The 21,644-nt window shown below is 43.8% G+C and overlaps 2 protein-coding genes across 2 annotated transcripts; both read left to right on the top strand.

Annotated features, from left to right (window-relative positions):
• Positions 1-742: 742 nt before the first annotated feature.
• On the top strand, positions 743-8,164 carry LOC129841148 (uncharacterized). The gene is made up of 6 exons (XM_055909286.1): positions 743-1,268; positions 1,708-1,832; positions 2,031-2,207; positions 3,958-4,119; positions 4,485-4,596; positions 4,737-8,164. The coding sequence occupies exons 1-6, from the start codon at positions 986-988 to the stop codon at positions 5,603-5,605; spliced, it is 1,728 nt and encodes a 575-aa protein (XP_055765261.1). The 5' UTR covers positions 743-985; the 3' UTR covers positions 5,606-8,164.
• Positions 8,165-10,851: 2,687 nt separating this feature from the next.
• LOC129841150 (oocyte zinc finger protein XlCOF7.1-like) lies at positions 10,852-19,433 on the top strand. The gene is made up of 3 exons (XM_055909289.1): positions 10,852-11,364; positions 11,541-11,668; positions 14,227-19,433. Exons 1-3 carry the CDS (start codon positions 11,094-11,096, stop codon positions 15,457-15,459), a joined length of 1,632 nt encoding a protein of 543 aa, XP_055765264.1. The 5' UTR covers positions 10,852-11,093; the 3' UTR covers positions 15,460-19,433.
• The last annotated feature ends 2,211 nt before the right edge of the window (positions 19,434-21,644 follow it).

The raw sequence follows: 21,644 nt of genomic DNA on the forward strand, positions 1-21,644 counted from the left end.
CCAGCCTTTGGTTGACGTTTCATTAAACAGTTTAAAACCATCAGAATGGACAAAGCCCCATTTAAAAAGGGGCTGCAGGGTAGCGTTGTACTAGTAACCGAAAGGTTGCAAGTTCGAATTCCCGAGCAGACAAGGTACAAATCTGTCGTTCTGCCCCTGAACAAGGCATGTAACCCACTGTTCCTAGGCCGTCATTGAAAATAAGAATTTGTTCTTTAACTGACTTGCCTATTTAAAAATTAAACACTTAAATGCCCCCCCCCCCCCCCCCCATAATAAGTGATAAAATGTTAAATGACAAATCATGTCCTATTTATACGTTTCCATCTTATTTGCTTGTCATTTAGAATTAAACATTTTCTTCGAACCAATAGGTTTCTGTTCTTGCCACCGATAGGATCTAGCCAACCATTCTTTTAAGGCAATTTACTGCTTTGAGTTTGAAATGGTTTTCACTAGATTCCACAAACACAAAGTCAAAATTGTCTATCATAAAAATGCCGGAAAACGTGCTTTTGGTCTTAATTTAAGGTTAGGCATAATGTTAGCGTTGTGGTTAGGTTTAAAATCAAATGTTAAGAGAAATGGGCAGCTTTCAACCATAATTATGACTTTGAAGCTGTGTACGCTAGTGAAGACCCCTTGAAATATACTAATTGTGAATAGGTTTGATGTGTAACGTAATAAGCATTACCGTATGTCAAGGAACAGCACGCATACCTTTTTCATTTTGCCACACCCTTTGAAATATGACGCCAACCAATAATATCCTTTCTCTTCAGTGAAACGAAAGTAAACAGTGACCAAGAACACAATACATTGTTTTTAATTGATAGACGTTTATTAACGACATGGAACTCAAAATTTGACTAATTTAATTGCCCCGCATCACATACTTACCCCATGTAGTCTTTCATTCGCGTTGGAGACAGGACTTGGTTGATAAGGGTTATCTAGGTAAGGCTAGCTACTTTACCTGCTAACAATGGCTAACTGTATGGTTTTTCACACTCAAATAGCCTCCATCATGGAAGTGCTAGCGAATGCAGCCGTGACAGATATCTGTAAACTCGTAGACGACGACTATGCAGTGTTTCGTTTGGAAATAACTCAAAGCCAGAAAGAAAACAGGGCATTGCGGAGGAAACTACAGCTACTGGAAATTAAGATGGCACGGGAGCGCGCAGAGAGGACAACGAGAGAGCGCGTTCTCGCCAGTCGTCCCAGTAGTGTCAAGATCCTCGACCGATACAGAGGAATGGCAAAAGGTACTTTTTGCAGAAGACTGCGGGGCCTGTCGCCCGGTTCCCTTCAGCACTTACGTTCCGATGTGTTACCCAGAAATGGGTCTCGGTCAGTTTTGGGATAGTAGGCAATACTTCCCCTGATTACTAAGCGATTTTGCACTATTTTTTGTATTTTACCAGCAGGCAGATCAATTAAGAACAAATTACTCTTGCACAAAGACAAACACTATTCTAACCAGATTCTTGATTTAATGAATTTCACATTACTTTATAGAATTAAATAATGTTTTGCATGGAACATAATACATTGATTGATAAATATAATATCAAGAAGTTATGACAAGTGTTACCTTACATCCTTGCCAATTGTAGACGGCCAATAGTGTACAATATAATGTTGAGCATTTATAGTACATAACTTAACCACCCCTTTCCCCCCCAATTACTCTCTTACATGAAGGACATCTCACTGGAGGCCACAGGAGCTTTGTGAAGCCAGCGGGACACAACGCGTGGAGAGATGACCAACCCATATCTATAGATGAGGGGAGTGGAACCTCAACCCAGCATGTTATTGTGATAGAGGTTAGTGTCATAGTGTGACATAAAACATTTAAGGACAGCAAATGTGGCGTGTTTGTTTAAAAGCTCCCCTCAGCTTTTCACTGTCTTACATGTACATCCTTATTTATCTGCCATAGGGGAGCTTATGAGACTTCCCTATGACATTGTTATCCAATTCAACTCATGTACTGATAATAACCTCCTCTGTTCTTGTGTCAGTCTGCAGATGCAGAGGCTGCAGGTCCTGGGGTCAAGCTGGAGAGGTCTGAAGGAGAGGAGGACCCACGGCACAGCAGAGACATCCAGACTGGAGCAACGGCTGGAGTAGTGCCCCCTGTAGTTAGGAAAGACCTTGCCGCCGCGCCCCAGGCCAGGACACGACGCAGCATCACAGAGGTCAGTTCAACGCCATCCTCGAGACAGACCCAGAGACTAACTTTAATACACAGGCTCTTACACACAGGATCTGACCACAGATCAGACTCAGAGAGATTGGGGCCGGTGAGAATGGGCTGTCCTCCTGCTCCTGGCTCAGAGTATTTACCGCTATTTCACCAAAGCCAGAGGACGGTTCATTCCCATGGAGATGGTGATGGTGACGATCTGTCTTGTTCTGACACTACAAAGATGGACCCTGGCAACATATCCTTAGGTTTAGAGCAGAGATGGGCAACTGCCGGCCAGCATATCAATTTCCAAAAACGGATAAATAAAATAAAAAATGCTAACTCAGTCTGGGTCTCAACTTAATGTTGCGATTTAGAATACACAAGATGCAATTTCGAAATGTGGTTGTGCATCAGCAGTTTCTCTTATGTCAGTCACTGACAGCCGCTCAATCAGCCAATGTCAGCTGACATTTTTAAGAGTGGACTAAGATTGGTAAATTACTCCAGCCAGCTATCTAAACGTGTAGCAATCATGGTCAAATTACCGTCCAGGGGGCCCCCATTGATTTTGTTAGTCACGTTCAATCAGATATCATATTAAAAACTGCAAACATTTCTCTCCACCCTATGCCAAAATGAGTAGAATTGCATGAAATTAGTTATACAATTGCAAAATCTTCTCTCCACCCCATCGCAAAATGTGTAGAGTCAGGGATCGAGACCCAGTGTCCACGTCAATGTTACCTTCCACAGCCCTGTCGTCTTCATTTCGATATTGAACTACAATTTTCATTGTTGTCAGCTGAAAAGTAAGATTTCAGTGTTGAATATTCATGGGTAAAATGTTGCATCCAGGTATTGTGTGATGTATATAAAACATTAGGAACACCTTTGCACCCCCTTTTGCCCTCAGAACAGCCTAAATTTGTCTGGGCATGGACTCTACAAGGTGTCGAAGAGGGCGTTGGCCCATGTTGACCACAGTTGTGTCAAGTTGGCCGGTTGTCCTTTTGGTGGTGGACCATTCTTGATACACATGGAAAACTGTTGAGCATGAAAAACCCAGCAGCATTGCAGTTCTTGACACTTAAACTGGTGCGCCTGGCACCTACTGTCATACCCCGTTCAAAGGGACTTAAGTATTTTGTCTTGCCTATTCACACTCTGAATGGCCCACATACACTATCCATGTCTCAGTTGCCTCAGAGCATACGATTCCTTCTTTAACCTGTCCCCTCCCCTTTATCTACACTGATTGAAAGGGATTGAAACAAGTGACGTCAATAAGGGATCAGACTGACCAGGTGAACGCTATGATCCCTTATTGACGTCACATGTTAAATACACTTCAATCAGTATAGATGAAGTGGAGGAGGCAAGTTAAAGACATTCATAAACACTCTTTAGTGTCCATCACATCTGATCTCACCCTATTCTACATACAGCTGACAGCGCTTCATAACCAATACACACTTACTAAATATACCGACACATACCCACACACTAACACCTACTGTACACTTCAAAATAGTTTAGTTAGGTTTGTCTGATGACTCTTGACTTATCATAGCTGACTTATTTTAACTCACAACATCATATTTAGGTCCTCCATGATGGGTTTAACAACAATTAAGTAATTCTGTAACTACAGTATAGGACTCAAACATAGTGGGGATGGGTAAACACTCCATGTTGAAAGTGTTTACGTACCTGAGGGAGTGTATGTCTGTGTACTCTGTATCACTTGTCTCTTCCAGGAGGAGGGTCCAGAGGTGTTGCTGGTGAAGGAGGAGGGGTGTGAGGAGGATCTGGGGAACCCTGAGGGGATCATGTTCATGGAGGACAACCAGACTACACCTCCTCCTGAACCCACAGAGGAACCAGCTGAGCAGCACTGGACCACACACAGTCTCAGTGAGGTGAGCCCACTGTGAACTACTGTCTGATGGTATTAGGTCAGGAGTGCTGATCTAGGATCAGTTTAGCCTTTTAGATAATGATGAATAAGGCTATGTAGATGGGTGGGGAACTGATCCTGTATCAGCACTCCTACTCTGAGACTCTTTGTGGATACGGGCCCAGGTCTTCAGTAATTTAGTCTTAAGTGTGGGACCATGCCTTTTGAATTATCAAACCATTAAAGAGTGTCAAGTAATCAAATCAACTAACACGTTTGCATAGTACTCATATCAATCCCTCATTGCCCAATCAGAAGAAGCTCCATAGCAGGGTGCTCCTATCAGATTTCTTGATCCAACATCCTCTCACTCTGTATCTCTTACAGTCAGTAGATATGGAGGATGGGAAGCCTGATCTGCTGCTGGTCAAAGAGGAGACAATGGAAGATGAACCAGAGAGCATTGACTTGCTGAGTGGAATAAAGATGGGGGAGCAAGGTAAGGGAGAAATACATATAACCTACATACAGTAATAGATCTTCAATGGGAATAGTGATACACCTGGCTACTATTTTATATTTTTCTTCATTCATAAAATTCAATCAATACAACTTATGTTTACATACAAAAACATACAGGTGGTTGGGCGGAGGCTAAAAGTGGAGACTGGGCATCCATCTTGGATTCCCAGACCGGTGCAGCCAAGAGCTCAGGGGACAACATCACTGAGCAGGCCAGGACCAGAGATGACATAGTGGAGTCCAGTGGATGGTACAGCGTCCTCAACTCTGGGCTGGGGAACAACACTGTTAACCATAACCAGAAACAAACAGTCGAACACAAAACAACAAGCAAACTTAGTCTCCATGACAACAGACTGGCTGAGACCAGGACGAGGCGTAGATTTTGTCAGTGGGGACGGGGAGGTATTGGAATGCGGCAGGACAGAACAGACACAGACTCGGCTAGCGAGGCTCCATCCTGCTCCTATAGTTGTGATTCAGAGAGACTGATGGCACCTCAGCTTAACCCCCTAACAGTTGCTGCCTTCAGCCTGCCTTCTATAGGATCAATCAACTGGAACATGGACCCTGCGACAACACAGACACTACCTGGCCTTCGTCCTCCTCACAGTCTCCTAATGTTAAACCAGACCTCAGACAATGCCAGTGCCTCAACACTAAATGGCAACACAAGCCCATTGACAAATGACAGTAGTAGTAATGCTATCAGTAGATCCAGTGGCAAAGAGAAGCGCTTTCCGTGTCCATTCTGTGGGATAGCCTTCAGTTTCCCCAAACAGGTGGAGATCCACCAGAGGATGCACACAAAACCGTTTGGCTGCCACCTGTGCCGGGCCAGTTTCTCTGACTCATCCAACCTGAAGAGACACCAGAGAGTCCACACAGGGGAGAAACCGTACAGCTGCCTCCAGTGTGAGAAGAGATTCTCCCACCGGCACCATCTGAAGAATCACCTGAAGGTCCACACGGGAGAGAGGCCGTAGGCACTGTGGTAAGAGGTTCTCAGAGAGGAGCTACCTCAGGATACACCAACAGAAAATGCACACCGCCCAGGTATAGAGTATAGTGACATGTAATGTAGTACTAGTTCGTTTGTAGTTAATTCTGTTGGTTTTGGATGTATTAGGGAACTGGATGAGGTGAACTGAGGAAATAATGAGTATGATGAGGCAGAGTAGTGAAGATGATGAACCTTTTACAGAGTATTCTAAAATGTATTTTATCAAAGTGAGGGTACCAGATGTACAGAAAAGATATAGTGATAACAGTGAGAAGTTATTCTACTTGTCATAGATCGTTTTTTCAAGTAGGGAAGAGTAGAGTAAGTTGAACCATTTTTTCCATTCAGCATCACTCTGTCAAGGCAAATATAGTATTATTTCTAACAAATATATCTACATATACCCTGAAGAAAAATATAAATGCAACATGTAAAAGTGTTGTTCCCATGTTTCATGAGTTGCAATAAAACATGTTTCGGGGGACGCATGACTCGACTATCGCCTCTCCCAAGCCCGTTGGGGAGTTGCAGCGATGAGACAAGATCGTAATTGAAATTGAGAGATGAAGGGGGTAAAAATAAATAAAAATACACATGTGCACCTTGTGCTGGGGACAATAAAAGGCCACTCTAAAATGTGCAGTTTTGTCACACAACACAATGCCACAGATGTCTCAAGTTTTGAGGGAGCGTGTAATTGGCATGCTGACTGCAGGAATGTCCACCAGAGCTGTTGCCATTGAATGTTAATTTCTCTACCGTAAGCTGCCTCTGTTGTTTTTGTGAATTTGTCAGAATGTCCAACCGGCCTTGCAACTGCAGACTGTATAGCGTCCTGTGGGCAAGCGGTTTCTGATGTCAATGTTGTGAACAGAGTGCCCCATGGTGGCAGTGGGGATATGGGAAGGGCAGGCATAAGCTATGGACAACAACACAATTGCATTTTATTGATGGCAATATGAATACAAAGAGATACCGTGAAGGTATCCGTGACCAAACATCTGTATTTCCTGTCATGTGAAATCCATAGATTAGGGCCTAATGAATTTTTCAATTGACTGATTTCCTTATATGAACTGTAACTTTATAAAATTGTTGCATGTTGCATTTATATTTTTGTTCAGTATATTTCAGGATGTTGTGTATCTCTGGAAATAATCTGAATTGATTTAAATGACATTTAAATTTTTGAAAACATAATTACATTTTGGAAAACATAACTTGTCGAAAAAAAGTGGTCTCGTGGCACAACTTACAGTGCCTTGCAAAAGTATTCATCCCCCTTGGCGTTTTTCCTATTTTGTTGCATTACAATCTGTAATTTAAATTGATTTTTATTTGGATTTCATGTAACGGACATACACAATAGTCCAAATTGGTGAAGTGAAATGAAAAAAATACCTTGTTTCAAAAAAGTTTTTTTTTTTTTTTTTTATAAATACGGGAAAGTGGTGTGTGCATATGTATTCACCCCCTTTGCTATGAAGCCCCTAAACAAGATCTGGTGCAACCAATTACTTTCAGAAGTCACATAATTAGTTAAATAAAGTCCACCTGTGTGCAACCTAAGTGTCACATGATCTGTCACATGATCTCAGTATATATACACCTGTTCTGAAAGGTCCCAGAGTCTGCAACACCACCAAGCAAGCGGCACCATGAAGACGAAGGAGCTCTCCAAACAGGTCAGGGACAAAGTTGTGGAGAAGTACAGATCAGGGTTGGGTTATAAAAAAATATCAGAAACTTTGAACATCCCACAAATCCATTATTAAAAAATGGAAAGAATATGTCAACACAACAAACCTGCCAAGAGAGGGCCGCCCATCAAAACTCACAGACCAGGCAAGGAGGGCATTAATCAGAGAGGCAACAAAGAGACCAAAGATAACCCTGAAGGCGCTGCAAAGCTCCACAGCGGAGATTGGAGTATCGGTTTGGAGATTGGAGTAAAACACGATGTCTGGTGCAAACCCAACAGCTCTCATCACCCCGAGAACAACATCCCCACAGTGAAGCATGGTGGGTGGCAGCATCATGCTGTGGGGATGTTTTTCCCATCGGCAGGGACTGGGAAACTGGTCAGAATTGAAGGAATACAGGGAAATTCTTGAGGGAAATCTGTTTCAGTCTTCCAGAGATTTGAGACTGGGACGGAGGTTCATCTTCCAGCAGGACAATGACCCTAAGCATACTGCTAAAGCAACACGAGTGGTTTAAGGGGAAACATTTAATGTCTTGGAATGGCCTAGTCAAAGCCTAGACCTCAATCCAATTGAGAATCTCTGGTATGACTTAAAGATTGCTGTATACCAGCAGAACCCATCCAACTTGAAGGAGCTGGAGCAGTTTTTCTTTGAAGAAGGGGCAAAAATCCCAGTGGCTAGATGTGCCAAGCTTATAGAGACATACCCCAAGAGACTTGCAGCTATAATTTCTGCAAAAGGTGGCTCCTCAAAGTATTGACTTTGGGGGGGTGAATAGTTATGCACGCTCAAGTTTTCAGTTTTTTTGTCTTATTTCTTGTTTGTTTCACAATAAACATTTTTTTTAGCATCTTCAAAGTGGTAGGCATGTTGTGTAAATCAAATAATACAAACCCCCCAAAAATCAATTTTAATCCCAGGTTGTAAGGCAACAGAATAGGAAAAATGCTAAGGGGGTGAATACTGTCGCAAGCCACTGTACTCCGGGGTATGGGGTAAGTTGAGCCGCGGGACAGAGTAAGCCATACATTTTTGTTCTGTACCATTATTATTTACCAAAAAATAAAGAAAGAAATTCAACACAATTGCTTTTTGGTATTTTAATTATTTTAAGCATCTTTTAACACAAGCTTAACACCTAATAGAGTGCCCTCCAAGCTCATCACTAAGCTAAGGACCCTGCGACTGAACACCTTCCTCTGCAACTGGATCCTGGACTTCCTGACAGGCCGCCCCCAGGTGGTGAGGGTAGACAACACATCCATCACACTGATAATTAACACGGGGGCCCCACAAGGGTGCGTCCTCAGCCCCCTCCTGTACTACCTCTATACCCACTACTGCGTGGCACAGTTCCAACTGCATCATCAAGTTCGTTGACGACACGACAGTAGTAGGCCTGATTACCAACAATGATGAGATGGCCTACAATAGAGGAGGTAGGCACTCTGATGGCGTGGTGCCAGGTAAACAACCTCTCCCTCAACATCAGCAAAATAAAGGAGCTCATTGTGGACTTCAGGAGGAGCCAGGCTGGACACACCCCCATCCTCATCAATCGGACCGCCGTGGAGACAGTCAAAAATTTTAAGTTTCTCGGCGTGCATATCTCTGAGAACCTGAAATGGTCAAACCACACAGACACTGTGGTGAAGAAAGCAAGAGAACGACTCTTTAACCTCAGGCGGCTGAAGAAATTCTGTCTGTCCCAGAGGGCCCTTGAAGTGTTCTACAAGAGCACCATTGAGAGCATATTGTCGGGCTGCATCACAGCCTGGTACGGCAACTCCACCCCCGCTGACCGCAAGGCTCTACAGAAGGTGGTACGCTCAGCTGAACACAACATTTGGTTCACATTGTCTGTCCTCCAGGATACCTACAACACCAGGTGCCGCAGGATGGCCAAGAAGATCATCAAGGACCTCAGCCACCCAAGCCATGCCCTGTTCTCCACGCTTCATCACTCAGACGTGGGCAGTATGGCAAAAACTGTCAGACTGGTCGATAGCTTCTACACCCAGACCATCAGGCTGCTGAATAGTCCCCCCCCTCCCCCCCTGGATTTCCTACCCACTGCCTACCCATGGACACACTACACCCCCCCATTGACCTGCACTGTTGGAGAACTTCACCGTACCCTGCTATTACATCCATCAATTACACCTGTGCATGTGACTAATAATCTAGTCAATACATGTATTTGTCTTAAACCTTTATGCTTTTCTGTACAATCTTTGTCTGCAGTCTGCAGTCTATGAAGACCTGCTGATATCCAGTGTTGCTGGTGGGAGAGACTGGACCTCTGAAGGTCGCATACCCTAGCCCCTGATCAGGACCCTGGATCAGGAGCCATTACTCTTCCTTCCCGAGTCAGAACCAGGACCGAACCACGAGGGACAGAGACTCCACCACCACACAGAACACAATCAGTGGACAGGTGGACTGAACAACCTCAGTCCTGGTGGTCATCAGAGAGACAAAGGCTCCAGTCAGGGATCCAGTCTGCAGCCCAGACCCTTCTCTTCACAGTCTCAGTGCAGGGATGAAGCAGGGCCTGGGGCTGATAGACCCTCCTGTTCCTATGATACAAACACCACAGTATCCATGATGAACAGAGCAGGTGACCCTGGGCTTTAGCCTTCACAGAGAGTGGTGGGAGACCCCCCTAGTGGTAGTCTTTCAAGAAGTCTATCTTCTCCTTCAGGATCTCATTTAATGCCTAGTAACTGAGTTCATAAGAAGCCTAGAGTTGGACCAAGGTCTAGCCTTCCTCGGTTACCTTATTTTTACCCCACCAATAGAGATCGTGTTAGGATGGGCATTCACTACAAGAGGTACCTAGCCTATAACACAGCACACAATCCTAACGACACCCAAACAATGGCTAGAGGTCAAGGAGGGAGCTCAAAGACTAACCACCTGAGGGTGGTGACTCCTGCTTCTACCTCCTCTGGTGTCATTGGGTCACAATGTGGGAAGCCGTGCGTTAGGACAGACGCGGATAAGCGCTTCACGGAGGCAACTTATGTGAAGAGGCACCAGATCGTTCACACCAAGGAGAGGCAAATCAAGTGCAATTTATGTCACAAGAGCTTCTCCTTTCTGAGTTACCTAATCAGACCTAGGAGTGTCCACAATGGGGAGAAATCAGAGTGGCTGAGATGTACAAAGGGAACCATTCTTTATTTGACATATTATAGTCATCATGTGAAGTGTCTTGGGGTGAGGGTAATTAACCACATACCCCTCATTAACCCTTTGTTAAATTGTCATTTGAAACAGGATTGTGTAACTTGTTTTTATAGAGACAGTAAACCTAAGCTAGATCAAGGACAGTTGAATAGTTACCTTACTGAGCTGAAAAGTATTATTATTTTGTACTCTTACTAACAGTTATTTCTAAACATGAGCTTAAAATATACTGATCATAGGAGAATTGATGTGTAACGTAATAAGCAGTACCGTATTTCAAAGAACAGCACGCATCCTTTTTTTTTTGTTCACCACACCCTTTGACCTATGACTATATACCAATACAATTCTTTCTATTCAGTGTAGGCGGAAGTGAACAGCGACAACGAACAATTTCCACATTAGCATCGTCATTTAGACGTTTATTAACACCCTGGACCTCAAAATATGACAAATTAAACCGTACAGCATCGCATACTTACTCTAGGTAGTGTTTAATTTGCGTTGGAGACAGGACTTAGGTTTATAGATGTTATCTAGGTAACGCTGCTAACGTTAGCTAACTGTAACGTTATGATTTTTCACACTCAAATAGCCTCCATTATGGAGGTGCTAGCGAATGCAGCTGTGGCAGAGATCTGTAAACTAGTAGACGATGACTATGCAGTGTTTCGTTTGGAAATAAGTCAAAGCCAGAAAGAAAACGGCGCATTGCGGAAGAAACTACAGCTACTGGAACTGAAGGTGTCACGGGAGCGCGCAGAGAGGACAATGCGAGAGCGCATCCTCGCCAGTCGTCCCAGAAGTGTCAAGATCCTCGACCGATACAGAGGAATGGCACGAGGTACATTTTGCCCCGTCCCCGTATGTGTTTGGATAGTATGCAGTAATTCCTCTGATTACATAGCGATCTTGCAAGAAGTTATTCAAAGTGTTACGTAACATCCTTGACAATTCTAGACATTGTCAGTAGTTGACCATTGACGATAGCTAACCTAAGCACCCCTCAATCACTCTCAGGTGAAGGACATCTCACTGGACGCTACAGGAGCTTTGGGAAGCCAGCTGGACACAATACATGGAGAGAAGACCAACCAATCACCTTTGAGGGGAGAGGAACCTCAACCCAGCACATTATCATGATAGAGGTTAGCATAATAGTGTGTCCCTTGGCTTATTACACATTTTGTTGTGTTATACCCTTAATTCAAAATTGATTAAATTGCTTTTTTTCTCACCCATCTACACACAATACCTTATAATGACAAAGTGAAAACATGTTTTTAGAAATCTTAGCAAAGTTATTGAAAATTATATACATAAATATCTCATTTAGATACACTACTGTTCAAAAGTTTGGGGTCACTTAGAAATGCCCTTGTTTCTGAAAGAAAAGCAAAAGATAATGTCCATTAAAATAACATTACATTGATCATAAATACGGTGTAGACATTGTTAATGTTGTAAATGACTATTGTAGCTGGAAACAGCTGATTTTTAATGGAATATCTACATAGGCGTACAGAGGCCCATTATCAGCAACCACCACTCCTGTGTTCCAATGGCACGTTTTGTTAGCTAATCCAAGTTTATAATTTTAAAAGGCTAATTGATCATTAGAAAACCCTTTTGCAATTATGTTAGCGCAGCTTAAAACTGAGCTGATTAAAGAAGCAATAAAACTGTCCTTTTTAGACTAGTTGAGTATCTGGAGCATCAGCATTTGTGGGTTCGATTACAGGCTCAAAATGGCCAGCAATAAAGACCTTTCTTCTAAAACTCGTCAGGTGAGAAGTTGCCAAGAAACTGAAGATCTTGTACAACGCTGTGTACTACTCCCTTCACAGAACAGTGCAAACTGGCTCTAACCAGAATATAAAGAGGAGTGGGAGGCCCCGGTGCATAACTGAGCCAGAGGACAAGTACATTAGTGTCTAGTATGAGAAACAGGTGCCTCACAAGTCCTCAACTGGCAACTTCATTAAATAGCGCCCGCAAAACACCAGTCTCAACGTCAACAGTGGAGAGGCAACTAAAGGATGCTGGCCTTTAAATAATTCTGGTTTAAATAATGCAAAAACACAGTTTTGGAGAAGAAAGTAAAAGTGCAATATGTGCCATGTAAAAAAGCTAACGTTTAAGTTCCTTGCTCAGAACATGAGAACATATAAAAGCTGGTGGTTCCTTTTAACGTGAGTCTTCAATATTCCCAGTTAAGAAGTTTTAGGTTGTAGTTATTATAGGAATTATAGGACTATTTCTCTCTATACCATTTATATTTCATATACTTTTGACTATTGGATGTTCTTATAGGCACTATAGTATTGCCACCCTAATCTCAGGAGTTGATGGGCTTGAAATCATAAACAGCGCTGTGCTTCAAGCATTGCTGAGAGCTGCTGGCAAACGCAGGAAAGTGCTGTTTGAATGAATGCTTATGAGCCTGCTGCTGCCTACCACTGCTCTATCAAATAATAAATCATAGACTTAATTATAATATAATAAACACACAGAAATGCGAGCCTTAGGTCATTAATATGGTCAAATCTGGAAACTATCATTTCGAAAACAAAACGTTTATTCTTTCAGTGGAATATGGAACCGTTACGTATTTTATCGAACGGGTGGCAACCCCAAGTCTAAATATTGCTGTTACATTGCACAAACTTCAATGTTATGTTGTAATTATGGAAAATTAATTACGGTCTTCGTTAGGAAGAATTGGTCTTCACACAGTTCGCAACGAGCCAGGCGGCCCAAACTGCTGCATATACCCTGACTCTGCCTGCACTGAACCCTAGAGAAGTGACATAATTTCCCTAGTTAATATTGCCTGCTAACATTAATTTCTTTTAACTAAATATTCAGGTTTAAAAATATAGACTTGTGTATTGATTTTAAGAAAGGCATTGATGTTTATGGTTATGTACATTGGTGCAACGATTGTGCATTTTTTGCGAATGCGCTTTTATTAAATCCTCACCCCTTTGGTGAAGTTGAAGTAGGCTGTGATTCGATGATAAATTAACAAGCACTGCATTGATTATATGCAACGCAGGACAAGCTAGTGAAACTAGTAATATCATCAGCCATGTGTAGTTAACTAGTGATTATGTTAAGATAGATTTTTTTTTTATAAGATAAGTTTAACGCTAGCTAGCAACTTACCTTGGCTCCTTGCAGCCACCAGGTCCTTTTGATGCTGCACTCGCGTAACAGGTGGTCAGCCTGCCACGCAGTTTCCTCGTGGATTGCAATGTAATCGGCCATAATCAGCGTCCAAAAACAACGATTACCGATTGTTATGAAAACTTGAAATCGGCCCTGATTAATCGGTCAACCTCTAGTGCACACTGCCAGATAGTGTGTTGTTTGAACAGGTATGAAGTTAATGTTGACGATTTACTGCCACCTGCACTTGTGGAATGTTTACTCACGAGTATAATTCATTTGCTGATCAAAGATCCTTCCTGATGACCTGAAAAGAATTATGTGATCCTTCCTTGTCCCACCGTGTTGAGTGCTTCAAAACGGTGTACGTCCTCAATAGCTTTGCCCATGCTAAAACAGGATTTTGGGCACTAGAGTCCTCTATCTCTGTGGTACATTCTCATTTATCGGCCATAACGGAGCTTGTGCGACTTCCCTGTGATGTAATCCAATTCAACTCATGTACCTGTAATAACCTCCTCTCTTCTTGTGTCAGTCTGCAGATGTTGTGGCGGCAGGTTCTGGAGGATCGTCTCTGGTCAAGCAGGAGAGGACTGAAGGAGAGGACCCACAACACAGCAGAGACATCCAAACTGGAACAGCGGCTGGAGTGGCGCCCCTTGTTACCACGGGGGACCACGCGACCGCCGTGCAGCCCAGGACCCGACGCATCATCACAGAGGTCAATGGAACGCTGAACGCCATCGTCAAATCAGAGACCGACACAGAGATTTTAACTGTGACACAAAGGCTCTTACACACAGGATCTGACCACAGATCAGACCCAGAGAGACTGGGGCTGGGACCACTGGGCTGTCCTCCTGCTCCCAGTTCAGAGTATTTACTTTACGGTAACCCAAGCCCGAGGACAGTTCATTCCCATCAGGTCTCAGCTGACGCGTTACAGACTGGCAACGATCCGTCTTGTTCTTACACTACAGAGATGGACCCTGACAAAATGCCCTTGGGTTTAGAGACACAGACTGATCTGTCTAGAGGGGACTGGAACCCCTACAGTAGTAGTGTATACTCTAAAGGGTGCCTAGATAAGAAAGGGGAAGGTCTGGTCGTAGATGAGGTGACTGTGAAAGTGGAGGGCGACGTTCCTCCCACATGGAATGTAGATGGTGACCTAAGAGATGGACACTCACAGGGAAGAGATTTCTTAGATTACAGGGAATGCTTAGAAACTAATCCAAATGTCACAACTCACTCCCCTTTAATCGCGCTCAGAGATCGCGACCTCGTGTCCACATCGATGGGGCCTTCCGATTCACACAACTGCCTTTTTGATCAGGTATTGACCTCAAATGACAGGGCCACAGCCCAGGCTCAGGGAGGGGCAGCCACATCAGGCAATGTTAAAGAGAAACGGTTCCTCTGCATGTTCTGTAACAAAGGCTTCAGCTGCCCCCAGAAAGTGAAGATCCACCAGAGGATCCACACAGGGGAGAAACGCTTCAGGTGTACCCAGTGTCATATGCGCTTCGTCCAGGCTGGTGACCTGAAGAGGCACCAGAGGGTCCATACAGGGGTGAAACCCTTCAGCTGTACCCAGTGTAATATGCGCTTCGCCCAGGCTGGCCACCTGAAGAGGCACCAGAGGGTCCACACAGGGGAGAAACCTTACAGCTGCCTCCACTGTGAGAAGAGGTTCTCCCGCCAGGACCAGCTGAAGATGCACCTAAAGGTCCACACGGGAGAAAAGCTGTTTGCTTGTACGCACTGAGCTACCTCAGGATACACCAGCAGAAAAAACATTCCACTATAGAGCATAGAAAGTAACCATTCCACTGACGTTTAGATCAAACCCTGCATTAAGACTAAGATACATTGTCATTGTTGTCTGCAGAAAAGATCGACAGATGCGTTTGGAATAACGACAGTAACAGAATCAGTGTTGAATATTCCTGGGTAGAATATTGCATCCAGACATTGTCTGACATATATAAGGCATATTTAAGCCTAAAAGGTCAAATCAAATTGTATTTGTCACATGCTTCGTAAACAACAGGTGTAGACTAACAGTGAAATACTTACGGATCCTTTTCCAACAATGCAGAGTTGAAGATTATTATTTTTTTAAGTAATAAGAGTAAAAATAGACAGAGAATAACAACGAGTAAAATAACATGGCTATATACAGGGAGTACCAGCACCGAGTCGATGTGCAAGGGTACGAGGTAATTGAAGTAGCTATGTACATATAGTTAGGTACTAGGCCTTACAGATAATTATGTGTGGGGCACAGAGATGGGGTAGTAATTTAAAAATCATGTTAAACACTATTATTGCACAAAGTGTCCACACACAGTGTCTGTATTATGTGATTTGTTAAGCACATTTTTTTGTCCTGAACTTATTTAGGCTTGCCAAAACAAAATGGTTGAATACTTATTGACTCAAGACATTTAAACTTTAAATTTTTCTAAAATTTGTTAACATTTCTAAAAACATAATATCCATTGCCATACAAGCGGTGAGGCAGCCAGTCAAGATGCTCTCAATGGTGCAGCTGTAGAACTTTGAGGATCTGAGGGGTCCATGCCAAATCTTTTCAGCCTCCTGAGGGTGAAGAGGCATTGTCCCTCTTCACAACTGTTGGTGTGTTTGGACCATGATAGATCCTTAGTGATTTGGGCACCGAGGAACTTGAAGCTCTCGACCTGCTCCACTACAGCCCCGTCGATGTGAATCGGGGCTTGCTCGGCAATCCGTTTCCTGTAGTCCACGATCAGCTCCTTTGTCTTGCCGACTTTGAGGGAGAAGTTGTTGTCCTGGCACGACACTGCAAGGTCTATGACCTCCTCCCTATAGGCTGCCTCATCGGTGATCAGGTGTACCACCGTCGTGTCGTCAGCAAACTTAATGAGGGTGTTGGAGTTGTGCACGGAAGTTGTGGGTGAACAGGGAGTAAAGGAGGGGACTAAGCATGCACCCCCGAGGGGCCCCCGTGTTGAGATCAGTGTGGTAGATGTGTTGTTGCCTACCCTTCTGGTTGGGATATGTACGTACGGTCACTGTGGGGATGACGTCGTCGATGCACTTATTTATGAAGCTGGTGATCAATGTGGTAAACTCTTCAAACAGTCCTGTAGGTTAGCATGCCCTTCATCGTACCACTTCCGGGACCACTTGCACTTGTACTTCCCGTTTGAGTTTTTGCTTGTGTGCAGGTATCAGGAGGATAGAGTTATGGTCAGATTTGCCAAATGGAGGGTGAGGTAGAGCTTTGTGTTTCTGTGTGTGGAGTAAAGCTGATCTAGAGTTTTTTTCACCTCCAGTTGCATTAGGTAAAACGGATTTCAGTTTCACTGCATTAAAATCACCGGCCACTAGGAGCGCCGCTTCTGGATGAGCATTTTCTTGTTTGCTTATGGCCCTGTACAGTTTGCATCAGTTTGTGCTGTTGAATAGACAGCTACGAAAAATATAGATGGAAATTCTCTTAGTAAATAGTATGTTCTACAGCTTATCATGAGGTATTCTAACTCAGGCGAGCAGAATCTTGAGACTTCTTTAATATTAGAGATCACGCACCAGCTGTTGTTAACAAAGACACACCTCCCCCCTGAGTTTACCCGAAGCTGCCGTTCTGTCCTGCTGATGCATAGAAAAACCAGCCAGATGCATATTATCCATGTCCTTGTTCAGCCAGGACTCAGAGAAACATAGGATATTACAGTTCTTCAGGTCCCGTTGATAGGATAGTCTCGAACAGAGCTCGTCCAGTTTGTACTCCAGTGATTGTACATTCGCCAATAGAACAGAGAGTAGATGCGGTTTATTCACTCGGCGACGCAGTTTCATCAGGGTGCCTGCAAGTCAGCCTGGCTTACGCCGCCGCCTCTTTCTCCTCTGAGTCTCTGGGATTATGGCCTGGTCAGGGGTAAGCAATATGTCCAATATGTCCCGTGCCGCCGACTCATTGAAGTAGAAATCTTCATCAAAATCAAGGTTAGTGATCGCTGTTCTGATGTCCAGAAAACTATTTTCGATCATAAGAAATAATGCCAGAAACATTATGTACTAAAAAAGGTAAGGTCAGCTAAAAGAAAAACACAAAATAGCGCAATTGGTCAGGAGCCCGTAAAACGGCAGCAATACAATCCAGTAGGGTTGTAATGGTATTGTATTCGTACACTTCGGTCCGCACTGTGAACCCAAACGAATACATAGGCCTAATGGCTTCACAGTCGATTATAACTGCGATGGACAGAGATTGTGGATAAAAAGTTAATAGTATGTTCTCCACTGCTCAACTGGAATAGCCTATGCAGAATGGCGGATGTAGCTTGTTGGCCAATCATTAAAGCGCCACTACAGTCATAGAGTCTCCTTGTGTGGCTAAGCAAATTAAGTAAGCACTCCTTACTTGCCACTGACAGGGCGACATGGGGGCGGCGAAACATAGCTGGTCGAGGAGGGCTCCCAGCTGACTTTGTTGACACTCCTCAATCCTTCTTTCTGTAAATATGTTACCCATATTTAGTGGTGGCTGTTACAGATTTCCCTGCCTGTGAGTTTTATAACTCCACCCCATCCCCCAGACTGTGCCAGAGAGACTTAGGGATCATAAACTGTCTCCCCAAACTCCCAGTGACTTCTGCTACCAGGCCACCGATAGGTTGCTAGGGGGCAGGACACCTGACAGTCCTTCTGCCTGCTCAGGTCAGAGCCTCCTTGGTATCTCTTCAAGTGGACAAGAGTGATGTATTGCAGGGACAGAAAAGCACATCCATCTCATATGTCCTCTGGAAATAAAAGTTATTTAGTGTGTGTAACTCTGTGGGGTTGCCTTATTCCTCTGACTGGGAAAATCTACAGAGCGCATCACAGGTACTTCCTGTTTTAGCTTCTGTTTGTAAACAGGAAGCAGGAGCATAGTTATCATCTGATTTGAGACGAGGGAGGGCCTTGTACGCTTGCTTGTGGGTTGAGTAACAGTGGTCTAGGACTTTATTGCCATGAGTGGCAAAGGACAAGTGTTAGTAGAAGTTGGGTATGGGGAATATCTTGTCCGAAAGCCATGTTTCAGAAAAAGAGAATATTGCAGTTACGAGAGTTCCGTTGGTAGAAAATCCATGATCGGAGTTCATCCATCTTATTATCAAGTGACTGGCCAATAGAATTGAGGGAAGTGGTGGCCGGTTTTCCCTTCGCCTTAGTCTCACCAGGGCCCCCGCTCTCATGCCTCTAGCCCGAAGATTGGGTCTTAGGTACACAAAGAGCCCTGGGCAGATGAGTCGAAGTCCGGAATTGAGGTTAATAACTGCCAATCTGATGTTCAAAAGTTCTTGTCAATCATAAGAAATAGAGAAATACATTTAGTGCAAAAATGTAATGATTAACGCCAAAATAATCACAAAATAGCAAAGTGGAAGTTGGAGCTTGCAAAACGGCAACCATACAGTACGGCACCATCTTTCATATTTCGGGCCTTCTGACACCGCTTGATACAGAGGTCCTGGATGACGGGGAGCTCGGCCTCAGTCTGTTACATATTGTGTTTGTACTGTGAAGGCTATATGATGTTCTCAAATGCCTATTTCATTTTCTTCCATTCAACTACTTTATTTTTTCCCAAGACACTTTTAATGAGAATTTATGCAGTTTATCAAGTTCATGGAGTTGTGTAGTTTTCATATGTTGTATTTAACTTGTTTATGTTAAATAAACACAAAATTGAACTTTTCATTCTAAGACTCATTGAGACTGTGTTTATTATACATCTTTTGTGGAATAATTCTTACACAGGTACACCAAATTAATCATTGTTTATTGTCAGCGCGCTGGAGAGGTTTCAACCAACTCAATGAACCGTAGTACACATGTCAATCAGGAGCTCTGCTGGGGCAGTTCCAGCAGTTGTCTTATATACGGTTATACACAGACAAGTTATATTAGCATGATTTAGCATAATTAATTAATCATTACTGTTTTGTTTCATAATGTGACAGACCAACACCTCACGAAGCTTCTCTCTAAGCTGCGACCTTTAGTTTGTTCTCAAAACAAGGTCTGGGCGTACTGCCAAATTGCAACTCCTGATAAGAGGAGGATTTGTTCAGTCAACCACTTGCATGAGCACAGAAATTGGTTCATAGAACAGCACATGAATAGAATACAGAAATGTGTTATATGAAAACCACAAACATTAAAATTCCCATTACACATGACATCTGACCTCACCTTATTCTGCATACACCGACAGCGAGTTTTAACTTAAGGTTACTTTCATAACCCCGGTTCTCTTTCAAATACTTGTTTCGATATCACATATGGGGATTCGTCAGGATCATACTGGACAATGATGGGGACGCCCTTCTGGGGAAGGTGACAGGCGAAAAGCCATAGGCTCCAAGGTGTCGACAATGAGAAAACGTTGACCTAGGCCAAAGAATGGGGTTAAAGACCCTGGGCATTCTGCAAGCACAAACAGTGGCTGGTAGAGCACAGTCCACACACTCTTTTAGGGACACCAGAAAGTATCTTAAACACAATAGACATGTCCCAAGATGACCTAAAGGCTTAGAGACTGTGAGTTAGGAACGTGCCCCCCTAGAAACGACATAACAGTTATGGATAAACTCTATTACTGTTCGTACCTTGGCTAGCCGAGAAAAGCGACTAGAGAACCTTAACAAACCATCTCTCCATCCAGAAAAGTCCTGCAGGGAACATAAGACCATGGGAAACAGAGTGTAGGAAGGAACAATCTGTTTAGTCATACCACTAAACTCAACAACTGTAAAACATAGAGTGTGCATAAGGGAGCTGGCACTCTCTTCCAAGTCGCCGGCCCTTACTTCTTTAAAAAAAAAAATATTACTGGCTCTGCCCTGAGGGCTAAAGCATCTGGGTGAGGTAAGAAAATTGCTTTGATCTCTTTGGTAAAAACCCTGCATGACGATAGGTGCCAGGACTGGTCGTGAGCAGGGTGTAGCTCCTGACCGGAAAGTCACTGGTCATCGAGGGGCTCGAAGATGAGGGAGAGGCACTATTACCTTGCTCTGTTTATACGGGAAAAAGAGGGTAGGCAACATAGGAGGAAAAGCATACAACATCACCCTATTTTCATGGGTGTGTCAGCTCTCTTACCCCAAATGGCTTGGTCACCGGTTTGGGGATGGGGTCTCCCAAGGCCCTCACAGGGTCATTGCTTCTACCAGGCTGCAGCAAGTCAGTCCGGATAGATGCGGGAAGCAGGCTTACTCGGGACAGAGCAGCCAACGGCTGACCTACAACGTCAGGCAGTATAGCCGGAGGAAAAAGGAAACGACTGCTAAGTAACTGGTATGTCTTGGCCCTGCTCCATGGAGGAGGGTTGTCAAGAGGAAAAAGGAAACGACTGCAGCGCAGTATTCCTAATCCTGGGCGGTAGGACAGCTAAGTAACGGCTATTTCTTGGCCCTGCTCCATGGAGGAGGGTTGTCAAGAGCGAAGATACTTTTGCATTTGTAGACACCTCTTCAAATTAGTGGATTCGGCTATTTCAGCAATACCCGTTGCTGACAGGTGTATAAAATCGAGCACACAGCCATGCAATCTCCATAGACAAACATTGGCAGTAGAATGGCATTAGTGAAGAGCTCAGTGACTTTCAATGTGACTTTCAACTTTCTGCCCTGCTAGAGCTGCCTGGACAATTTGAAGTGCTTTTATTGTGAAGTGGAAATATCTAGGAGAAACAACGGCTCAGCCGCAAAGTGGTAGGTAACACAAGCTCACAGAACGGGACTGCCGACTGCTAATGGCCGTAGCATGTCTGTCCTCGGTTGCAACACTCACTACCGAGTTCCAAACTGCCTCTGGAAGCAACGTCAGCACAATAATTGTTTGTCGGGAGCTTCATTAAATAGGTTTCCATGGCTGAGCAGCCACACACAAGCACCATGCGCAATGCCAAGCGTC

This window comes from Salvelinus fontinalis, chromosome 42 (genome assembly GCF_029448725.1).
Source record: "Salvelinus fontinalis isolate EN_2023a chromosome 42, ASM2944872v1, whole genome shotgun sequence".
Classification (NCBI taxonomy): Eukaryota; Metazoa; Chordata; class Actinopteri; order Salmoniformes; family Salmonidae; genus Salvelinus; species Salvelinus fontinalis.

Excerpts from the sequence above, each read along its gene's own strand:
- LOC129841148 (XM_055909286.1), top strand. The coding sequence starts at position 986 with ATGGCTAACTGTATGGTTTTTCACACTCAAATAGCCTCCATCATGGAA. Across the intron at positions 1,269-1,707 it reads ATACAGAGGAATGGCAAAAG|GACATCTCACTGGAGGCCAC; the intron begins GTACTTTTTGCA and ends TCTTACATGAAG. Across the intron at positions 4,120-4,484 it reads CCACACACAGTCTCAGTGAG|TCAGTAGATATGGAGGATGG; the intron begins GTGAGCCCACTG and ends TATCTCTTACAG.
- LOC129841150 (XM_055909289.1), top strand. The coding sequence starts at position 11,094 with ATGATTTTTCACACTCAAATAGCCTCCATTATGGAGGTGCTAGCGAAT. Across the intron at positions 11,365-11,540 it reads ATACAGAGGAATGGCACGAG|GTGAAGGACATCTCACTGGA; the intron begins GTACATTTTGCC and ends AATCACTCTCAG. Across the intron at positions 11,669-14,226 it reads AGCACATTATCATGATAGAG|TCTGCAGATGTTGTGGCGGC; the intron begins GTTAGCATAATA and ends TTCTTGTGTCAG.